This window comes from Saccoglossus kowalevskii, chromosome 3 (assembly GCF_978046115.1).
Source record: "Saccoglossus kowalevskii chromosome 3, keSacKowa6.1, whole genome shotgun sequence".
NCBI lineage: Eukaryota > Metazoa > Hemichordata > Enteropneusta > Harrimaniidae > Saccoglossus > Saccoglossus kowalevskii.
In genome coordinates this window covers 12,198,306-12,216,234 of record NC_140643.1, presented here as the reverse complement: position 1 = coordinate 12,216,234, position 17,929 = coordinate 12,198,306, and the positions used below count along the sequence as shown (strand labels likewise).

The window sequence follows — 17,929 nt, the reverse complement described above, 5'->3', positions numbered from 1 at the left end:
TACGAGCGACGTTTGCCACGTCTGTGTAGTCTGCTAGTTCACAGTGAAATAAACATGGTTACACCGGCTGTCATTGAACAGAAACACAGAAAAATCGGCACATTTATCTGTGAACAGTGTGGTCTCAGTACGTCATACGATTATTATGGAAAGGCTCCGCCATTTTCGAAGTCAATCGTGTAAGTATTCAAAATTTATATTTTATGTACAGCCGTATTACTGTCGCCCTGGCCGGGTCCGCTTCGGTTTGGAGCACTTTGGTGTTTGACGTGTTCAAAGAAAGAACGCAAACGTGAAATTTTCTCCACAACTAAGTTATTGACATCAGTATATGTATTTATTCTGTGTTCACATCAACTTATCATGGCATATGTACTTGTTCGTTTTGTTTACAGCCCCACTCTTATAACAACAACAATAACTACCAATATATACCAGTACTGTGTGGTCACACTGCTCATTTATTAACCAATAGTTACAAATCAAAATATCACTGTTATACATATAAACAAAGCACTACATTTTGAGAAAAAAATACCATTTATAGACAAAATTTACCTCGCACTAAAAAGCATACCCCCCGGTAGTTAAAAAAACGATTTCTATGGGGCTTAAAAAACTCTGGAAAAGTATTAGGTCATTTTTCATTTTAGAGGTACAGTTGGTTAATAACAAGGTTAAACAGAAAAAAGAAAAAAAAATGTTGATGTTGTTTGCCCAATAGCAGCGCGTAGACTGATTTTCTTCAATCTGTTATAGCGGCCTCTAGTGACAACAAAACAATAATTTCTCCCTATACCATGAGAAATTTCATTTTATGTGCCAGTCAATGTAAACCCCATTTCGGGATATGTGGGGACAAGAAAAATAACTGATGCTGCTAAGTGTGTAGTGCCCCACCCCCTGGGGAAAACGGAAGTGGCTTACTACCATGATCATCCCCTACCTCATTTCCCGCCCTTTGTCTTTATTTTTCGTTCTTTCTTCACGTTCCTTGAAACATCAATGCGCATAAGCAAATTAAGGCACTGTCTTGATGAATTCACGATCAGTTCGACCCAAATTATCCTGAGCCTCTGGGGGTGCTGCGATGTCATAGGAATAGCCCTATACTTGCCCAATAATACCCAAGGTGGGAGGGGTTGGGGTTTACATTGACTGGCGCATTACACCAGTCTACCTACTGTCTAGTGTACATAATCCTAAATCTATGTTCAATCACATCAGTGATTTGTTTCATAAAAATGGTTCAATATGTACACATACATGTTTCCTTGTTTTTGCAGAATTATGGAAGATGCTTTTGTTGTGAGAGATCCATTCACTTCTGATAGGAAACCCCTTATGCTTGGATCACATTGTTCTCTCTGTAATAAAGTTATTTGCATGGCAGTGGTGAGCACGTAGAGATTATTATTACTTTATTTTTTACCCTGATACAAGGGTCCTGGTACTTGTTGAGGTTTATAGTTTTGATGAACACACTGGATCTGTGACAAAATTGTCACTATTTTGGATGTTATTTGTTATTGTCTAGTTATTTGTGTTTGTAGGTTATAGTATTGTAAAGTAACTTTATTGAATAAACTCATCATATAATAAACTTAATAGTGCTAAGTCTGTTGCCTAGTAACTAGTGTACAGGTGTACATGAATCAGGTCATAGTTTGATTTGCAGTGTGCTGGTATGCGAGTGTGTATTGGAAGTTAGTGGTATGCACTTACAGGTGGGTGTATGGAAGTTTACTAGAGTAGGCTGGAGTGATGAATAGAACTGCTTTTGTGATGCAAAGTAGGTCAGTGTGCTTGGTAATTCTGCAGTGTGATGTGGTTAGTTGTCCATCGGTTGTCCAGGAGTGAGCATCTCCTGCAATTCTACTCGTGGTGACTCGTAATTTTACTATCAACTGGCAAGGCGTTCAGGCTTTGAGTTGGTGGGAGTCAGTGGTAACTTCGCTGTATTCGGTCAGCCAAGTATATAGAGTAGAGGTCTGCCAAATTGGTTTTGCAGCTTGGGGATATTCCTGAGACTTGGAGATTCCACCCTTTGGTGAGGGAGATGGACAAGACGCCCGCACATAGAAACTGTAAGTTGAGTTTTCAGTTTAATCATTTCCTAGTAGTTCATTCAACTGTGCCGGGTACAGTAGCCCGATTAAATGCATCCATATTACGTTTCTTTATTTGTGTTTAAAACGGCGAGTATTATGGAATGTACTTGTCCCTTTTCCAGATGACCTGTGAGTGGTGAGCCGTCGTGACGCATGGAGCGCAGTCTGAGTGGAAGGCTGTGAAGTGGAATTCTAGATTGTGTGGAGTGAAGCAAGTGTCGAGCAAGTGAACGTTTTAACTTACCGGACAATAGGACAGTCTGAACGTGTTGTGTGACGTGTTCATGAGGGCTAACCGGTTGTATTACCAACTTGCAATGCTAGTTCTTAATTTACTGCTTGTATTTATAATGTGTATGCTTCACGCATTGTTGTAATTTTGATGAGCGTGTAGTCTAGTTTGTCTTATAATTGTATGCCGTTTTACGGATTGTGACATGTATTAATATAACTAGTAATATTTCCCTTAGCATCACCCCATTGTGTATAGAACTCACTACCAGCTTAATAAAGCGTATTAATTCTGAACCGCACACTGGCGTGATTTCTGCTTGTTATTTTATTGCATGTGCTGCCTGCTAGAAAAAATCTGACAATTGGCGAGCGTGCCAGGATTGGCCAAACACATTAGTTCAGAAATTGGCAGCATGTACATGTAGTGTTTTGCAAGCGGTAACTATTCAGTGTGTAACTATATTTTGATGCACTACATTTATTGTATTGTTACTGTTATTGTATTTTTTCAGTTAAGTGATCTTGTATTGTATTTAAAATATTTAACTGTTTCAGTCTTGTTTTATTATCCAGGTGCTTGATGCGCCAGCCCAACTCCGTTCAACAGAGGTTGGAATCCAGGTGTCTCAGGGAACAGCTGCTTTCTTATTATAGAATAGGGTGAGTAAATTGCAGTGTTGCTCAGTATGGACAAGTGGATGGAACTTGGGCGTGAGATGGGATTAGGTGGTGAGGATCTGATGAGTTTTGTGAGAGAGAGGGAGAAATTTGCGAGGGATGAACGTGCACAGCTTATGGAGTTGAGGAAGCACGAAAAGGATATATTAGAATTACGGTTGCAAGCGAAAAGAGAGCATGGGGAAATTGCGGTTGGTGAAAGAGACTCGGGGTATGCTAATGCACCAAAGTTACCCTTGTTCAATGAGGATAAGGATGACTTGGATGCATGGGTTCAAAGGTTTGAGAGGTATGCATTGGCAATAGGATGGAAGCGTAGAGACTGGGCAATAAATTTGAGTACCCTTCTTACCGGTAAAGCACTGGACACGTACTCGCGTTTGGCAGTACAGTCGGCAAGCGATTATGATGCACTAAAGTTGGCTTTGTTTAAGCAGTATAATTTAACCGAAGATGGTTTTCGCAAAAAATTCCGAGGTGCGAAACCTGATGAAACAGAGACGGCAACTCAGTTTGCTGCACGAATAGAAAACTATTTTGATCGATGGATACACATGTCTGAAATTGGTGACTCTTTTGAGGATTTAAAAAATCTGATTCTGAGGGAGCAGTTTATCGATAATTGTGGTCCAAGCTTAGCTACCTTTTTAAAAGAACGCCCATCCAAATTGATTGCTGACATGGCCAAACTAGCTGAACAGTTTGTAGAGGCCCGTGGTACAAAGTTTGGGCAGGTAAATAGACGAGTTAATTGTAATGAAAAGAAACCCTCTCAGGGCAAAGCTGTTAACTCCAGCTCTCCCACTCGTCAACGAAAAACCAGTCAAGGCGATGGTTGTTTTGTCTGTGGTAAAAAGGGACATTTTGCACGGGACTGTCGACAAAGAGTAACTAAAACAGTTAAGGCATCATGTCTCATTGTAAGGGAACCAAATAGGTCCAAACAAGCAGCAGTGTCTACCAACATATCTGAGAATGATATTGTGACCTGCCGGCTTCCAGAAAGCGTGAATGAAATGAATGAATGCTGTCTGCAACAGGATCATGTGACATTGCATTGTGGCCATCAACTCCCTGTTATGAGTGCAGCGTGCCGGGGACAGATGCCACCGAAAATGCCGGTAGCGGTAGGTTGTGTTGGTGGTGTTGAAGTTTCAGTTCTAAGAGATAGTGGATGTAGTGGTATAGTGGTAAGGCGAGCCCTTGTTTCTGATGACCAGCTAACTGGAGAGTTTAGAGTCTGTGTTCTTGTAGATGGTACAGCAAGGAAGATTCCAGTGGCTCGGATAGAGGTGGATACTCCGTATCTCATAGGTATGGTGGACGCCCTGTGTATGAAGAGTCCCGTATATGACCTTATCCTTGGAAATGTACCAGGAGTTCGTGACCCATCTGACCCCGACTTAAATTGGAATGGTGGTTCGCATTTAGATGTGCAGTCTGGAGACTGCAGTGAGCCAGTAAAAGAGATGATATTGGGGGTACAGACGAGAGCCCAAAAGATGTTGGAGCGCAAACCTACACGAGGCTTAAAGGTACCAAACAGTCCCATAGAGATGGTAACAGTCGCCGAATTACAGAAAGAACAGAAAACTGATGTAACCTTGAAGCGCTGTTGGGAACTGCTGAATGAAGGTAGTAAACTGCTTGCAAGGAATGGTAATGAATCAGAGTTTGTTCAACAAAAGGGAATTCTGTACCGGAATTTCAAATCGCCACACATCAAGAATGGTGATGGTTTCCACCAGGTGGTCGTGCCATTGACATTTCGGCACCAAGTAATGAAGCTAGCACACGAGTCAATACTCGGGGGACACCAAGGGACCCAGAAGACGGTGGACAAGATTATCACACATTTCTACTGGCCAGGTATTCAATCAGACATTCGGAGATTTGTTCGATCCTGTGATGCATGTCAGCGAACGTTCTACAAAGGTAAATCCCTCAGAGTACCCTTAGGCAAAATGCCATTGATTGATACACCCTTTGAACGTGTAGCAGTAGATCTGGTTGGGCCAATATTTCCAGCTACGAAGAGAGGTAATCGTTACATTCTCACTCTAGTTGATTACGCAACTCGATATCCTGAGGCAGTGGCGCTGAAGAACATTGAAACTGTTACTGTAGCAGAGGCACTCGTGGACATGTACAGTCGTATAGGTGTTCCACGAGAAGTATTATCTGATCAAGGTTCACAGTTTACATCAACACTTATGAAGGAAGTTAGTAGATTACTGTCTATCAAGGGATTGACAACCACACCATATCATCCTTCTTGTAATGGGTTGGTTGAACGTTTCAATGGTACCCTGAAACAAATGCTCAGACGGATGTGTGGAGAAAGACCCAAAGATTGGGACCGGTATCTAGCCGCCCTGTTATTTGCTTATAGGGAAGTGCCACAGGCAAGTACTGGATTTTCACCATTCGAGCTAATTTATGGGAGAACCGTGAGGGGACCAATGTCAATACTTAAAGAACTATGGACCAATCAAGTGGATGAAGCGGAAGTGCGTACTGTGTATCAATACGTACTTGATCTCAAAGAGAGGCTGGAGAACACGTGTAAACTTGCTCAAGAAAGTCTTGGAAGAGCCCAGGTAAAGCAAAAACACTACTATGACAAACGAAGTGGTAAGCGATATTTCAAGGCTGGGGATTTGGTTTTGTTATTACTTCCAACTGATAATAATAAACTTTTATTACAGTGGAAAGGTCCTTTCCCAGTGTTGGAGCGATTGAATGATACTAATTACAGGATTAATCTTTCAGGCAAGGAGAAGACATTTCACGCCAACTTGCTAAAACTTTATGTTAAACGGGAAGAAGTCAAAGAGAAAAATGATGAAATGGTCGTTTGTGCTGCTCTTTTGGACACAGAGTCTGATGATGGTAATCCGAATAATGATACCTTTGAGGAGTTGCTGATCTCATCCACCATACAGCCAACTCAAACTATACAGGATGTGGTAGTGAGCTCCAATTTGAATGAGGAACAGAAGGCTGAGGTGGAGAAACTATTGGGGAAATATTCGGATGTTCTGACTGATGTTCCAGGAAGGACAAATCTTGGAGAGCACGAGATAAGGCTCACAACTGATGAGCCAGTGAGACAGAAACCTTACCCTATACCCTATGCTATGAAAGATACAGTGAAGAAAGAGCTGTCAATGATGGAGCGACTTGGGGTTATAGAACGATCTGACTCTCCATACTCCTCCCCAATTGTTCTGGTGAAGAAAAAGGATGGTACGGTGAGATTCTGCATTGATTTCCGCCGCTTAAACAGCATTACAGTCTTTGATGCTGAACCACTGCCCAATCCAGATGAGATATTTGCTTCTTTATCACAAGATACTTATTTCAGCAAACTTGACCTAACCAAAGGTTATTGGCAGGTACCCCTCAAGCTAGAGTCAAGAAGGGCTACAGCATTTAATACCCCATATGGTTTGTACCATTTTTGTATGATGCCCTTTGGCCTCGTAAGTGCCCCTGCATCGTTTACAAAAATTATGCGTTGTATGCTCACCGGAGCAACAGGTATAGACAACTTCATTGATGACATACTGGTGCATACCTCGTCATGGAAAGCCCATCTGTCTACACTGGAAGATGTCCTTATTCGTCTTAGAAAGGCTAATTTGACTGCTAAACCTAACAAATGTGAAATTGGATTTAACTCCCTAGATTTCTTGGGGCATGTAGTTGGTGAAGGGAAGCTCAAACCCCAACCAGACAAGCTGCAGCACCTCAAAGAGGCAAAACGCCCGTCAACCAAGAAAGAAATGCGATCTTTTCTCGGGCTGGCAGGGTATTACCGTCGCTTCATTCCTCATTTTGCTGCAATTGCAGTGCCTCTGACTGATCTGACTAAGAAGAATGAGCCTAATCACCTTAAATGGGGTCCTAGCCAAGAAATGGCTTTTACATCCCTAAAATCCAAACTAACTTCATTCCCTATCTTGCGGCTACCCAATTGTTCAAAGCAATTCCTGTTGCGTACGGATGCATCTAATACTGGATTGGGTGCAGTATTGCTTCAAGGGTGCGAGGTTGAAGGGGAGGTATTTCCAGTTGCGTATGCTAGTCGAAAGTTGTTACCAAGAGAAAAAGCATATGCAACGGTGGAAAAGGAATGCTTAGCCATAGTCTGGGGTGTGCAGAAGTTTGATGTATACTTGTATGGGCGCGAATTTGTGCTACAAACAGATCATCAATCACTTGTGTACATACAACATACTAAGATGACAAATGCTAGGGTAATGCGATGGGCACTAGCCCTACAACCGTATAGATTCCGGATCGAATCAATAAAGGGTGCAGATAATGTGGGAGCTGACTTTCTCAGCAGAAGTTCTTTTTATGAGAACTAAAAGAAAAAGTATTTTTGCAAAACACCTTTTTGGAAGGAGGGAGTGATGTGACAAAATTGTCACTATTTTGGATGTTATTTGTTATTGTCTAGTTATTTGTGTTTGTAGGTTATAGTATTGTAAAGTAACTTTATTGAATAAACTCATCATATAATAAACTTAATAGTGCTAAGTCTGTTGCCTAGTAACTAGTGTACAGGTGTACATGAATCAGGTCATAGTTTGATTTGCAGTGTGCTGGTATGCGAGTGTGTATTGGAAGTTAGTGGTATGCACTTACAGGTGGGTGTATGGAAGTTTACTAGAGTAGGCTGGAGTGATGAATAGAACTGCTTTTGTGATGCAAAGTAGGTCAGTGTGCTTGGTAATTCTGCAGTGTGATGTGGTTAGTTGTCCATCGGTTGTCCAGGAGTGAGCATCTCCTGCAATTCTACTCGTGGTGACTCGTAATTTTACTATCAACTGGCAAGGCGTTCAGGCTTTGAGTTGGTGGGAGTCAGTGGTAACTTCGCTGTATTCGGTCAGCCAAGTATATAGAGTAGAGGTCTGCCAAATTGGTTTTGCAGCTTGGGGATATTCCTGAGACTTGGAGATTCCACCCTTTGGTGAGGGAGATGGACAAGACGCCCGCACATAGAAACTGTAAGTTGAGTTTTCAGTTTAATCATTTCCTAGTAGTTCATTCAACTGTGCCGGGTACAGTAGCCCGATTAAATGCATCCATATTACGTTTCTTTATTTGTGTTTAAAACGGCGAGTATTATGGAATGTACTTGTCCCTTTTCCAGATGACCTGTGAGTGGTGAGCCGTCGTGACGCATGGAGCGCAGTCTGAGTGGAAGGCTGTGAAGTGGAATTCTAGATTGTGTGGAGTGAAGCAAGTGTCGAGCAAGTGAACGTTTTAACTTACCGGACAATAGGACAGTCTGAACGTGTTGTGTGACGTGTTCATGAGGGCTAACCGGTTGTATTACCAACTTGCAATGCTAGTTCTTAATTTACTGCTTGTATTTATAATGTGTATGCTTCACGCATTGTTGTAATTTTGATGAGCGTGTAGTCTAGTTTGTCTTATAATTGTATGCCGTTTTACGGATTGTGACATGTATTAATATAACTAGTAATATTTCCCTTAGCATCACCCCATTGTGTATAGAACTCACTACCAGCTTAATAAAGCGTATTAATTCTGAACCGCACACTGGCGTGATTTCTGCTTGTTATTTTATTGCATGTGCTGCCTGCTAGAAAAAATCTGACAATTGGCGAGCGTGCCAGGATTGGCCAAACACATTAGTTCAGAAATTGGCAGCATGTACATGTAGTGTTTTGCAAGCGGTAACTATTCAGTGTGTAACTATATTTTGATGCACTACATTTATTGTATTGTTACTGTTATTGTATTTTTTCAGTTAAGTGATCTTGTATTGTATTTAAAATATTTAACTGTTTCAGTCTTGTTTTATTATCCAGGTGCTTGATGCGCCAGCCCAACTCCGTTCAACAGAGGTTGGAATCCAGGTGTCTCAGGGAACAGCTGCTTTCTTATTATAGAATAGGGTGAGTAAATTGCAGTGTTGCTCAGTATGGACAAGTGGATGGAACTTGGGCGTGAGATGGGATTAGGTGGTGAGGATCTGATGAGTTTTGTGAGAGAGAGGGAGAAATTTGCGAGGGATGAACGTGCACAGCTTATGGAGTTGAGGAAGCACGAAAAGGATATATTAGAATTACGGTTGCAAGCGAAAAGAGAGCATGGGGAAATTGCGGTTGGTGAAAGAGACTCGGGGTATGCTAATGCACCAAAGTTACCCTTGTTCAATGAGGATAAGGATGACTTGGATGCATGGGTTCAAAGGTTTGAGAGGTATGCATTGGCAATAGGATGGAAGCGTAGAGACTGGGCAATAAATTTGAGTACCCTTCTTACCGGTAAAGCACTGGACACGTACTCGCGTTTGGCAGTACAGTCGGCAAGCGATTATGATGCACTAAAGTTGGCTTTGTTTAAGCAGTATAATTTAACCGAAGATGGTTTTCGCAAAAAATTCCGAGGTGCGAAACCTGATGAAACAGAGACGGCAACTCAGTTTGCTGCACGAATAGAAAACTATTTTGATCGATGGATACACATGTCTGAAATTGGTGACTCTTTTGAGGATTTAAAAAATCTGATTCTGAGGGAGCAGTTTATCGATAATTGTGGTCCAAGCTTAGCTACCTTTTTAAAAGAACGCCCATCCAAATTGATTGCTGACATGGCCAAACTAGCTGAACAGTTTGTAGAGGCCCGTGGTACAAAGTTTGGGCAGGTAAATAGACGAGTTAATTGTAATGAAAAGAAACCCTCTCAGGGCAAAGCTGTTAACTCCAGCTCTCCCACTCGTCAACGAAAAACCAGTCAAGGCGATGGTTGTTTTGTCTGTGGTAAAAAGGGACATTTTGCACGGGACTGTCGACAAAGAGTAACTAAAACAGTTAAGGCATCATGTCTCATTGTAAGGGAACCAAATAGGTCCAAACAAGCAGCAGTGTCTACCAACATATCTGAGAATGATATTGTGACCTGCCGGCTTCCAGAAAGCGTGAATGAAATGAATGAATGCTGTCTGCAACAGGATCATGTGACATTGCATTGTGGCCATCAACTCCCTGTTATGAGTGCAGCGTGCCGGGGACAGATGCCACCGAAAATGCCGGTAGCGGTAGGTTGTGTTGGTGGTGTTGAAGTTTCAGTTCTAAGAGATAGTGGATGTAGTGGTATAGTGGTAAGGCGAGCCCTTGTTTCTGATGACCAGCTAACTGGAGAGTTTAGAGTCTGTGTTCTTGTAGATGGTACAGCAAGGAAGATTCCAGTGGCTCGGATAGAGGTGGATACTCCGTATCTCATAGGTATGGTGGACGCCCTGTGTATGAAGAGTCCCGTATATGACCTTATCCTTGGAAATGTACCAGGAGTTCGTGACCCATCTGACCCCGACTTAAATTGGAATGGTGGTTCGCATTTAGATGTGCAGTCTGGAGACTGCAGTGAGCCAGTAAAAGAGATGATATTGGGGGTACAGACGAGAGCCCAAAAGATGTTGGAGCGCAAACCTACACGAGGCTTAAAGGTACCAAACAGTCCCATAGAGATGGTAACAGTCGCCGAATTACAGAAAGAACAGAAAACTGATGTAACCTTGAAGCGCTGTTGGGAACTGCTGAATGAAGGTAGTAAACTGCTTGCAAGGAATGGTAATGAATCAGAGTTTGTTCAACAAAAGGGAATTCTGTACCGGAATTTCAAATCGCCACACATCAAGAATGGTGATGGTTTCCACCAGGTGGTCGTGCCATTGACATTTCGGCACCAAGTAATGAAGCTAGCACACGAGTCAATACTCGGGGGACACCAAGGGACCCAGAAGACGGTGGACAAGATTATCACACATTTCTACTGGCCAGGTATTCAATCAGACATTCGGAGATTTGTTCGATCCTGTGATGCATGTCAGCGAACGTTCTACAAAGGTAAATCCCTCAGAGTACCCTTAGGCAAAATGCCATTGATTGATACACCCTTTGAACGTGTAGCAGTAGATCTGGTTGGGCCAATATTTCCAGCTACGAAGAGAGGTAATCGTTACATTCTCACTCTAGTTGATTACGCAACTCGATATCCTGAGGCAGTGGCGCTGAAGAACATTGAAACTGTTACTGTAGCAGAGGCACTCGTGGACATGTACAGTCGTATAGGTGTTCCACGAGAAGTATTATCTGATCAAGGTTCACAGTTTACATCAACACTTATGAAGGAAGTTAGTAGATTACTGTCTATCAAGGGATTGACAACCACACCATATCATCCTTCTTGTAATGGGTTGGTTGAACGTTTCAATGGTACCCTGAAACAAATGCTCAGACGGATGTGTGGAGAAAGACCCAAAGATTGGGACCGGTATCTAGCCGCCCTGTTATTTGCTTATAGGGAAGTGCCACAGGCAAGTACTGGATTTTCACCATTCGAGCTAATTTATGGGAGAACCGTGAGGGGACCAATGTCAATACTTAAAGAACTATGGACCAATCAAGTGGATGAAGCGGAAGTGCGTACTGTGTATCAATACGTACTTGATCTCAAAGAGAGGCTGGAGAACACGTGTAAACTTGCTCAAGAAAGTCTTGGAAGAGCCCAGGTAAAGCAAAAACACTACTATGACAAACGAAGTGGTAAGCGATATTTCAAGGCTGGGGATTTGGTTTTGTTATTACTTCCAACTGATAATAATAAACTTTTATTACAGTGGAAAGGTCCTTTCCCAGTGTTGGAGCGATTGAATGATACTAATTACAGGATTAATCTTTCAGGCAAGGAGAAGACATTTCACGCCAACTTGCTAAAACTTTATGTTAAACGGGAAGAAGTCAAAGAGAAAAATGATGAAATGGTCGTTTGTGCTGCTCTTTTGGACACAGAGTCTGATGATGGTAATCCGAATAATGATACCTTTGAGGAGTTGCTGATCTCATCCACCATACAGCCAACTCAAACTATACAGGATGTGGTAGTGAGCTCCAATTTGAATGAGGAACAGAAGGCTGAGGTGGAGAAACTATTGGGGAAATATTCGGATGTTCTGACTGATGTTCCAGGAAGGACAAATCTTGGAGAGCACGAGATAAGGCTCACAACTGATGAGCCAGTGAGACAGAAACCTTACCCTATACCCTATGCTATGAAAGATACAGTGAAGAAAGAGCTGTCAATGATGGAGCGACTTGGGGTTATAGAACGATCTGACTCTCCATACTCCTCCCCAATTGTTCTGGTGAAGAAAAAGGATGGTACGGTGAGATTCTGCATTGATTTCCGCCGCTTAAACAGCATTACAGTCTTTGATGCTGAACCACTGCCCAATCCAGATGAGATATTTGCTTCTTTATCACAAGATACTTATTTCAGCAAACTTGACCTAACCAAAGGTTATTGGCAGGTACCCCTCAAGCTAGAGTCAAGAAGGGCTACAGCATTTAATACCCCATATGGTTTGTACCATTTTTGTATGATGCCCTTTGGCCTCGTAAGTGCCCCTGCATCGTTTACAAAAATTATGCGTTGTATGCTCACCGGAGCAACAGGTATAGACAACTTCATTGATGACATACTGGTGCATACCTCGTCATGGAAAGCCCATCTGTCTACACTGGAAGATGTCCTTATTCGTCTTAGAAAGGCTAATTTGACTGCTAAACCTAACAAATGTGAAATTGGATTTAACTCCCTAGATTTCTTGGGGCATGTAGTTGGTGAAGGGAAGCTCAAACCCCAACCAGACAAGCTGCAGCACCTCAAAGAGGCAAAACGCCCGTCAACCAAGAAAGAAATGCGATCTTTTCTCGGGCTGGCAGGGTATTACCGTCGCTTCATTCCTCATTTTGCTGCAATTGCAGTGCCTCTGACTGATCTGACTAAGAAGAATGAGCCTAATCACCTTAAATGGGGTCCTAGCCAAGAAATGGCTTTTACATCCCTAAAATCCAAACTAACTTCATTCCCTATCTTGCGGCTACCCAATTGTTCAAAGCAATTCCTGTTGCGTACGGATGCATCTAATACTGGATTGGGTGCAGTATTGCTTCAAGGGTGCGAGGTTGAAGGGGAGGTATTTCCAGTTGCGTATGCTAGTCGAAAGTTGTTACCAAGAGAAAAAGCATATGCAACGGTGGAAAAGGAATGCTTAGCCATAGTCTGGGGTGTGCAGAAGTTTGATGTATACTTGTATGGGCGCGAATTTGTGCTACAAACAGATCATCAATCACTTGTGTACATACAACATACTAAGATGACAAATGCTAGGGTAATGCGATGGGCACTAGCCCTACAACCGTATAGATTCCGGATCGAATCAATAAAGGGTGCAGATAATGTGGGAGCTGACTTTCTCAGCAGAAGTTCTTTTTATGAGAACTAAAAGAAAAAGTATTTTTGCAAAACACCTTTTTGGAAGGAGGGAGTGATGTGACAAAATTGTCACTATTTTGGATGTTATTTGTTATTGTCTAGTTATTTGTGTTTGTAGGTTATAGTATTGTAAAGTAACTTTATTGAATAAACTCATCATATAATAAACTTAATAGTGCTAAGTCTGTTGCCTAGTAACTAGTGTACAGGTGTACATGAATCAGGTCATAGTTTGATTTGCAGTGTGCTGGTATGCGAGTGTGTATTGGAAGTTAGTGGTATGCACTTACAGGTGGGTGTATGGAAGTTTACTAGAGTAGGCTGGAGTGATGAATAGAACTGCTTTTGTGATGCAAAGTAGGTCAGTGTGCTTGGTAATTCTGCAGTGTGATGTGGTTAGTTGTCCATCGGTTGTCCAGGAGTGAGCATCTCCTGCAATTCTACTCGTGGTGACTCGTAATTTTACTATCAACTGGCAAGGCGTTCAGGCTTTGAGTTGGTGGGAGTCAGTGGTAACTTCGCTGTATTCGGTCAGCCAAGTATATAGAGTAGAGGTCTGCCAAATTGGTTTTGCAGCTTGGGGATATTCCTGAGACTTGGAGATTCCACCCTTTGGTGAGGGAGATGGACAAGACGCCCGCACATAGAAACTGTAAGTTGAGTTTTCAGTTTAATCATTTCCTAGTAGTTCATTCAACTGTGCCGGGTACAGTAGCCCGATTAAATGCATCCATATTACGTTTCTTTATTTGTGTTTAAAACGGCGAGTATTATGGAATGTACTTGTCCCTTTTCCAGATGACCTGTGAGTGGTGAGCCGTCGTGACGCATGGAGCGCAGTCTGAGTGGAAGGCTGTGAAGTGGAATTCTAGATTGTGTGGAGTGAAGCAAGTGTCGAGCAAGTGAACGTTTTAACTTACCGGACAATAGGACAGTCTGAACGTGTTGTGTGACGTGTTCATGAGGGCTAACCGGTTGTATTACCAACTTGCAATGCTAGTTCTTAATTTACTGCTTGTATTTATAATGTGTATGCTTCACGCATTGTTGTAATTTTGATGAGCGTGTAGTCTAGTTTGTCTTATAATTGTATGCCGTTTTACGGATTGTGACATGTATTAATATAACTAGTAATATTTCCCTTAGCATCACCCCATTGTGTATAGAACTCACTACCAGCTTAATAAAGCGTATTAATTCTGAACCGCACACTGGCGTGATTTCTGCTTGTTATTTTATTGCATGTGCTGCCTGCTAGAAAAAATCTGACAGGATCCTTGACCAGAAACCAAGATGCAAAGATCAATCTCTCGAGATAATAATTCTAGATGTGACTATTAGTTAGTTTCACTTTAAATATATTTCAATTAAAGATATTGTTAATTTATGTATTGAACCAAATTCAGTAAATGCACACTTTTTCATTTTCAGAATTGCAGTCTCTTCTACACAAAGCGATTTTGTCTTTCTTGTGTTCAAGAAAATATAGAAGAATTTCCAATGGAAATTCAACAGGTATGGTACTTTACATTTTAGTCCTTGTTTGAAATTGAGACTTGTGGGTTTGTTTGGTTTTGTCTGTGCATGCATGTGTCCAAATAAAGGTGTATCTCAGACACACCTTGACTGATTTTCTTCAAATCATGTACATACTTAACAAATATTCTGATTCATATGCATGTAATAGATGATTTTCCGTTCAACTGCGATATCTCACGTATTGCGTGTAAGATGTGATCTGCAAAAATCAAAAGATTGATTTCGAACTTGAATTTCTTTTTTCAAAGCTCAAATTTGAAGGCCAATCTTTGACAGGCAAATATTGCATTCAGATACCCTTACTTCATTGAATTTGGCTATCATCAAATGTGTACAGCGCATTATTGATTGTGGAAATATCCCCTAAAATATGTTTGCTCAAATCCTTCGCAATGATTGACGCCACTGAACGAAAAATGGTCTATTATTACAGTAGTAAAAAGCAGTTTCACATTGTGAAAAATTATTTACATCAGTTTCCAGAAATGGAAGAAAAATATTGATAAATGGGATATAAAGCACTATTTTCATCAAATGCCATTATATGATCGCCAATTAAAATGTTTAAGTTATTTTTGATTTGGCTGCAGGATCCATAGCATTGGGAAAATCCTTTGAAAGTCTTTGGATTTTTTGAGGTCTGGAAAGTCTTTGAGTTGTCTGTAAATGACAGGAAAAATAAAAAAAAAAACTTTGAAAAGTCTTTAAATTTCTTCATAGTTATTAATTCATTTTAGAAAGGCCTGTTTTCTCCAGAGAACTACCACATCCTCAGAACTTTGAAGAGCTTTGGTGATGATGTTGGCCTGAATTAAAGGTCAAAATGTTTTGGGAAAATGCAAGAAAGTTTGGGAAAAGGTCTGAAAAAGTCTTGAAAATCATTTGGCTCTTGGTGCTATGAACCCTGTTCTGTGAGATTGTTGTGTCTTGATCATCATAATCTTCAACCTATAAACAACCATGATAAAATATTAAAAATAAAAATTCCCAACATCCTAAATAAATTCTGTTTTTCTATTCACTACAGGAGTTAGCAAAGAAGATAAAAAGATGAAAATATCAATATATCTGACATGCTGTCTGCAAATTGAGAATACAGTGACCCGTCACTAAGTCGCGCCTCAGTAAGTCACGATTTCGGCTAAGTCACAGATAGTTTGATGGCTCTCAAAATTATTATTGTGTTTTGTGAACAATTTTGAAGTTGCATCGTGTATATAATTGGCCGTTAAAGGGATGGAGAAGACAAATTAACACTTACTGTCCATCAATTACTGAGATACAAAGAATGACAGTGGCCTGACTCAAGGTGTCGACAGGGGTGTCAAGTTGGGACTTTGCATACTTCTTGCCCCCTTCCAGTGATATAGTTCTATAAAACTCACTACATTGAGTTGAATCCATCAAGTTCTCAACTGAGCAGCATGTGTAAGCGAAAGCTATCCAGTCTGTTCATATAATATAAAAAACTTGTAGTGATCGACTGTGTCAAGATAGGTGAAACAAAGTCAAGAGTTACACAAGATCTAGCAGTCACGAGTCCACTATTCGTGGGTAGGTAAACAATGAAGAAAAGATGAGAAAATTTGGGATGAACTGAACAGAAAATGTGTGAAATTATCCAACAGTGATTACATTGATAAAGCTGCGACACTGATGTATTTCAATAAAAGAAAACATACTATAAATAAACCCATGTCTGTATATGAGCTTTTATCCATATACAATGCATGAACCCCTTTCATGAGGCCCTCGGTAAGTCACAGTTTTTGCTTGGATCCTGACACTCGCAACTTAGCGATGGGTCACTGTACCTTCTTATAATATCCTAAAATGTGATCTGGTTACAACAATTCTCCAATTCTACATTGGAGTAAAAATTATTTCTAATATGGCTCTGACATTAAAATATGAATCTCAGCAACACTGTGCATACATTGTGCTTTAAAACTTGTCTTTTTTAGGTAGTATGATATTTTAGCTAATGTGTAATTTCAAGATGTAGCTAATTTAACAGAAAGTATACTCTCCCGATGTGATTGTTGACTCTTTATCTAAATTAAGATTAATGGGAAGTTAATTTTCGTGTTAAGGTAGCGAGACTATTATTTGTGTTGAAAATTACGATTTTCACATTTATTTATTAATTGATGAAATGCACCATAAACTTTCATATGATAAAGTCAATATAACATAGAATGTCATGTAAGTTGGTTAAAATATAGATTTTCTGAAGGGAAGCAAGGCAGCCTCAGTAGTGTTTTCCAAAATCAAAAACACAGGTTTAATCTGTGTGCCTATAAGTTTCAAAGATAAACTCAAGACAAAGCAATGTTAGGATGTGTTATCAGTAGCTATCTGACACACAATGAGTGTTTCCAAACATTTGAGTGGTTTGTCTCCGCCCCTGTTTGTTTCACAGATTAGTCATTTGCATATGAATGTGTCAGACACAAGGTCACACAGCCACTGAAAAAAAATCATTGATTTTGGTGTTTTCATATGCCGAATTTATCCAATTATAGCTATCCCATTCTTTTATTTTTTTGGTTTCCAATAGCCTTACACATGTGGATGCCCCTGCACATGTTAAAACAGACCTTGATGGGAAAACAAATTGATTGTGCCGATAAACAAGCTTGAAAATCTTTGCTGTTACTTTTTGGACGTTTTCTAGGAGTTTATGTTTTTCAAAATACAAGGTCTTTAACAAAAAATAACGTATACTTATTGTCGTCGGATTAACACCAAATTTTCACAGCTTTAAGGTGACAATGAGAGGAACTTGAATGTGTCCAGACAAACTATTTCATCGATTATTTACCAACGAGTTGTGGTTTGAGTTGGGGGCAATGCGACTAAAACAGTAATTGAAATTCAGGACACTATTTTTTAAAACGCGTTGCTTGAATAAAACTAACCAGACACATTCAATTTACCAGACAATTGAGCAACTAGGAAAAGTGAAAAAAATACTTCTTATCGCCAGCATAAATGCGTAATTATTTTTTTTACAGAAAAAGTAATTTTTCACCTTTGATTGAGTA

General features: G+C 40.6%; 1 protein-coding gene and 1 long non-coding RNA gene across 2 annotated transcripts; both read left to right on the top strand.

Moving 5' to 3' along the window:
- Positions 1 to 16,574, top strand: LOC102806528 (cysteine-rich DPF motif domain-containing protein 1-like). The gene is made up of 4 exons (XM_078010889.2): positions 1 to 179; positions 1,287 to 1,395; positions 14,775 to 14,858; positions 15,910 to 16,574. Exons 1-4 carry the CDS (start codon positions 55 to 57, stop codon positions 15,934 to 15,936), a joined length of 345 nt encoding a protein of 114 aa, XP_077867015.2. The 5' UTR covers positions 1 to 54; the 3' UTR covers positions 15,937 to 16,574.
- On the top strand, positions 1,504 to 2,644 carry LOC146747483 (uncharacterized). Its single transcript, XR_014929031.1, has 2 exons — positions 1,504 to 2,087; positions 2,234 to 2,644. It is a non-coding gene; the product is annotated as an uncharacterized LOC146747483 (long non-coding RNA).
- Positions 16,575 to 17,929: the final 1,355 nt, after the last annotated feature.

What these genes read in the sequence shown, in the direction of transcription:
- LOC102806528 (XM_078010889.2), top strand. Translation starts at nt 55, where the DNA reads ATGGTTACACCGGCTGTCATTGAACAGAAACACAGAAAAATCGGCACA. An exon ending in CCATTTTCGAAGTCAATCGT is followed by an intron (nt 180 to 1,286) that starts GTAAGTATTCAA and finishes TTGTTTTTGCAG; the next exon opens with AATTATGGAAGATGCTTTTG. An exon ending in TTCCAATGGAAATTCAACAG is followed by an intron (nt 14,859 to 15,909) that starts GTATGGTACTTT and finishes TATTCACTACAG; the next exon opens with GAGTTAGCAAAGAAGATAAA.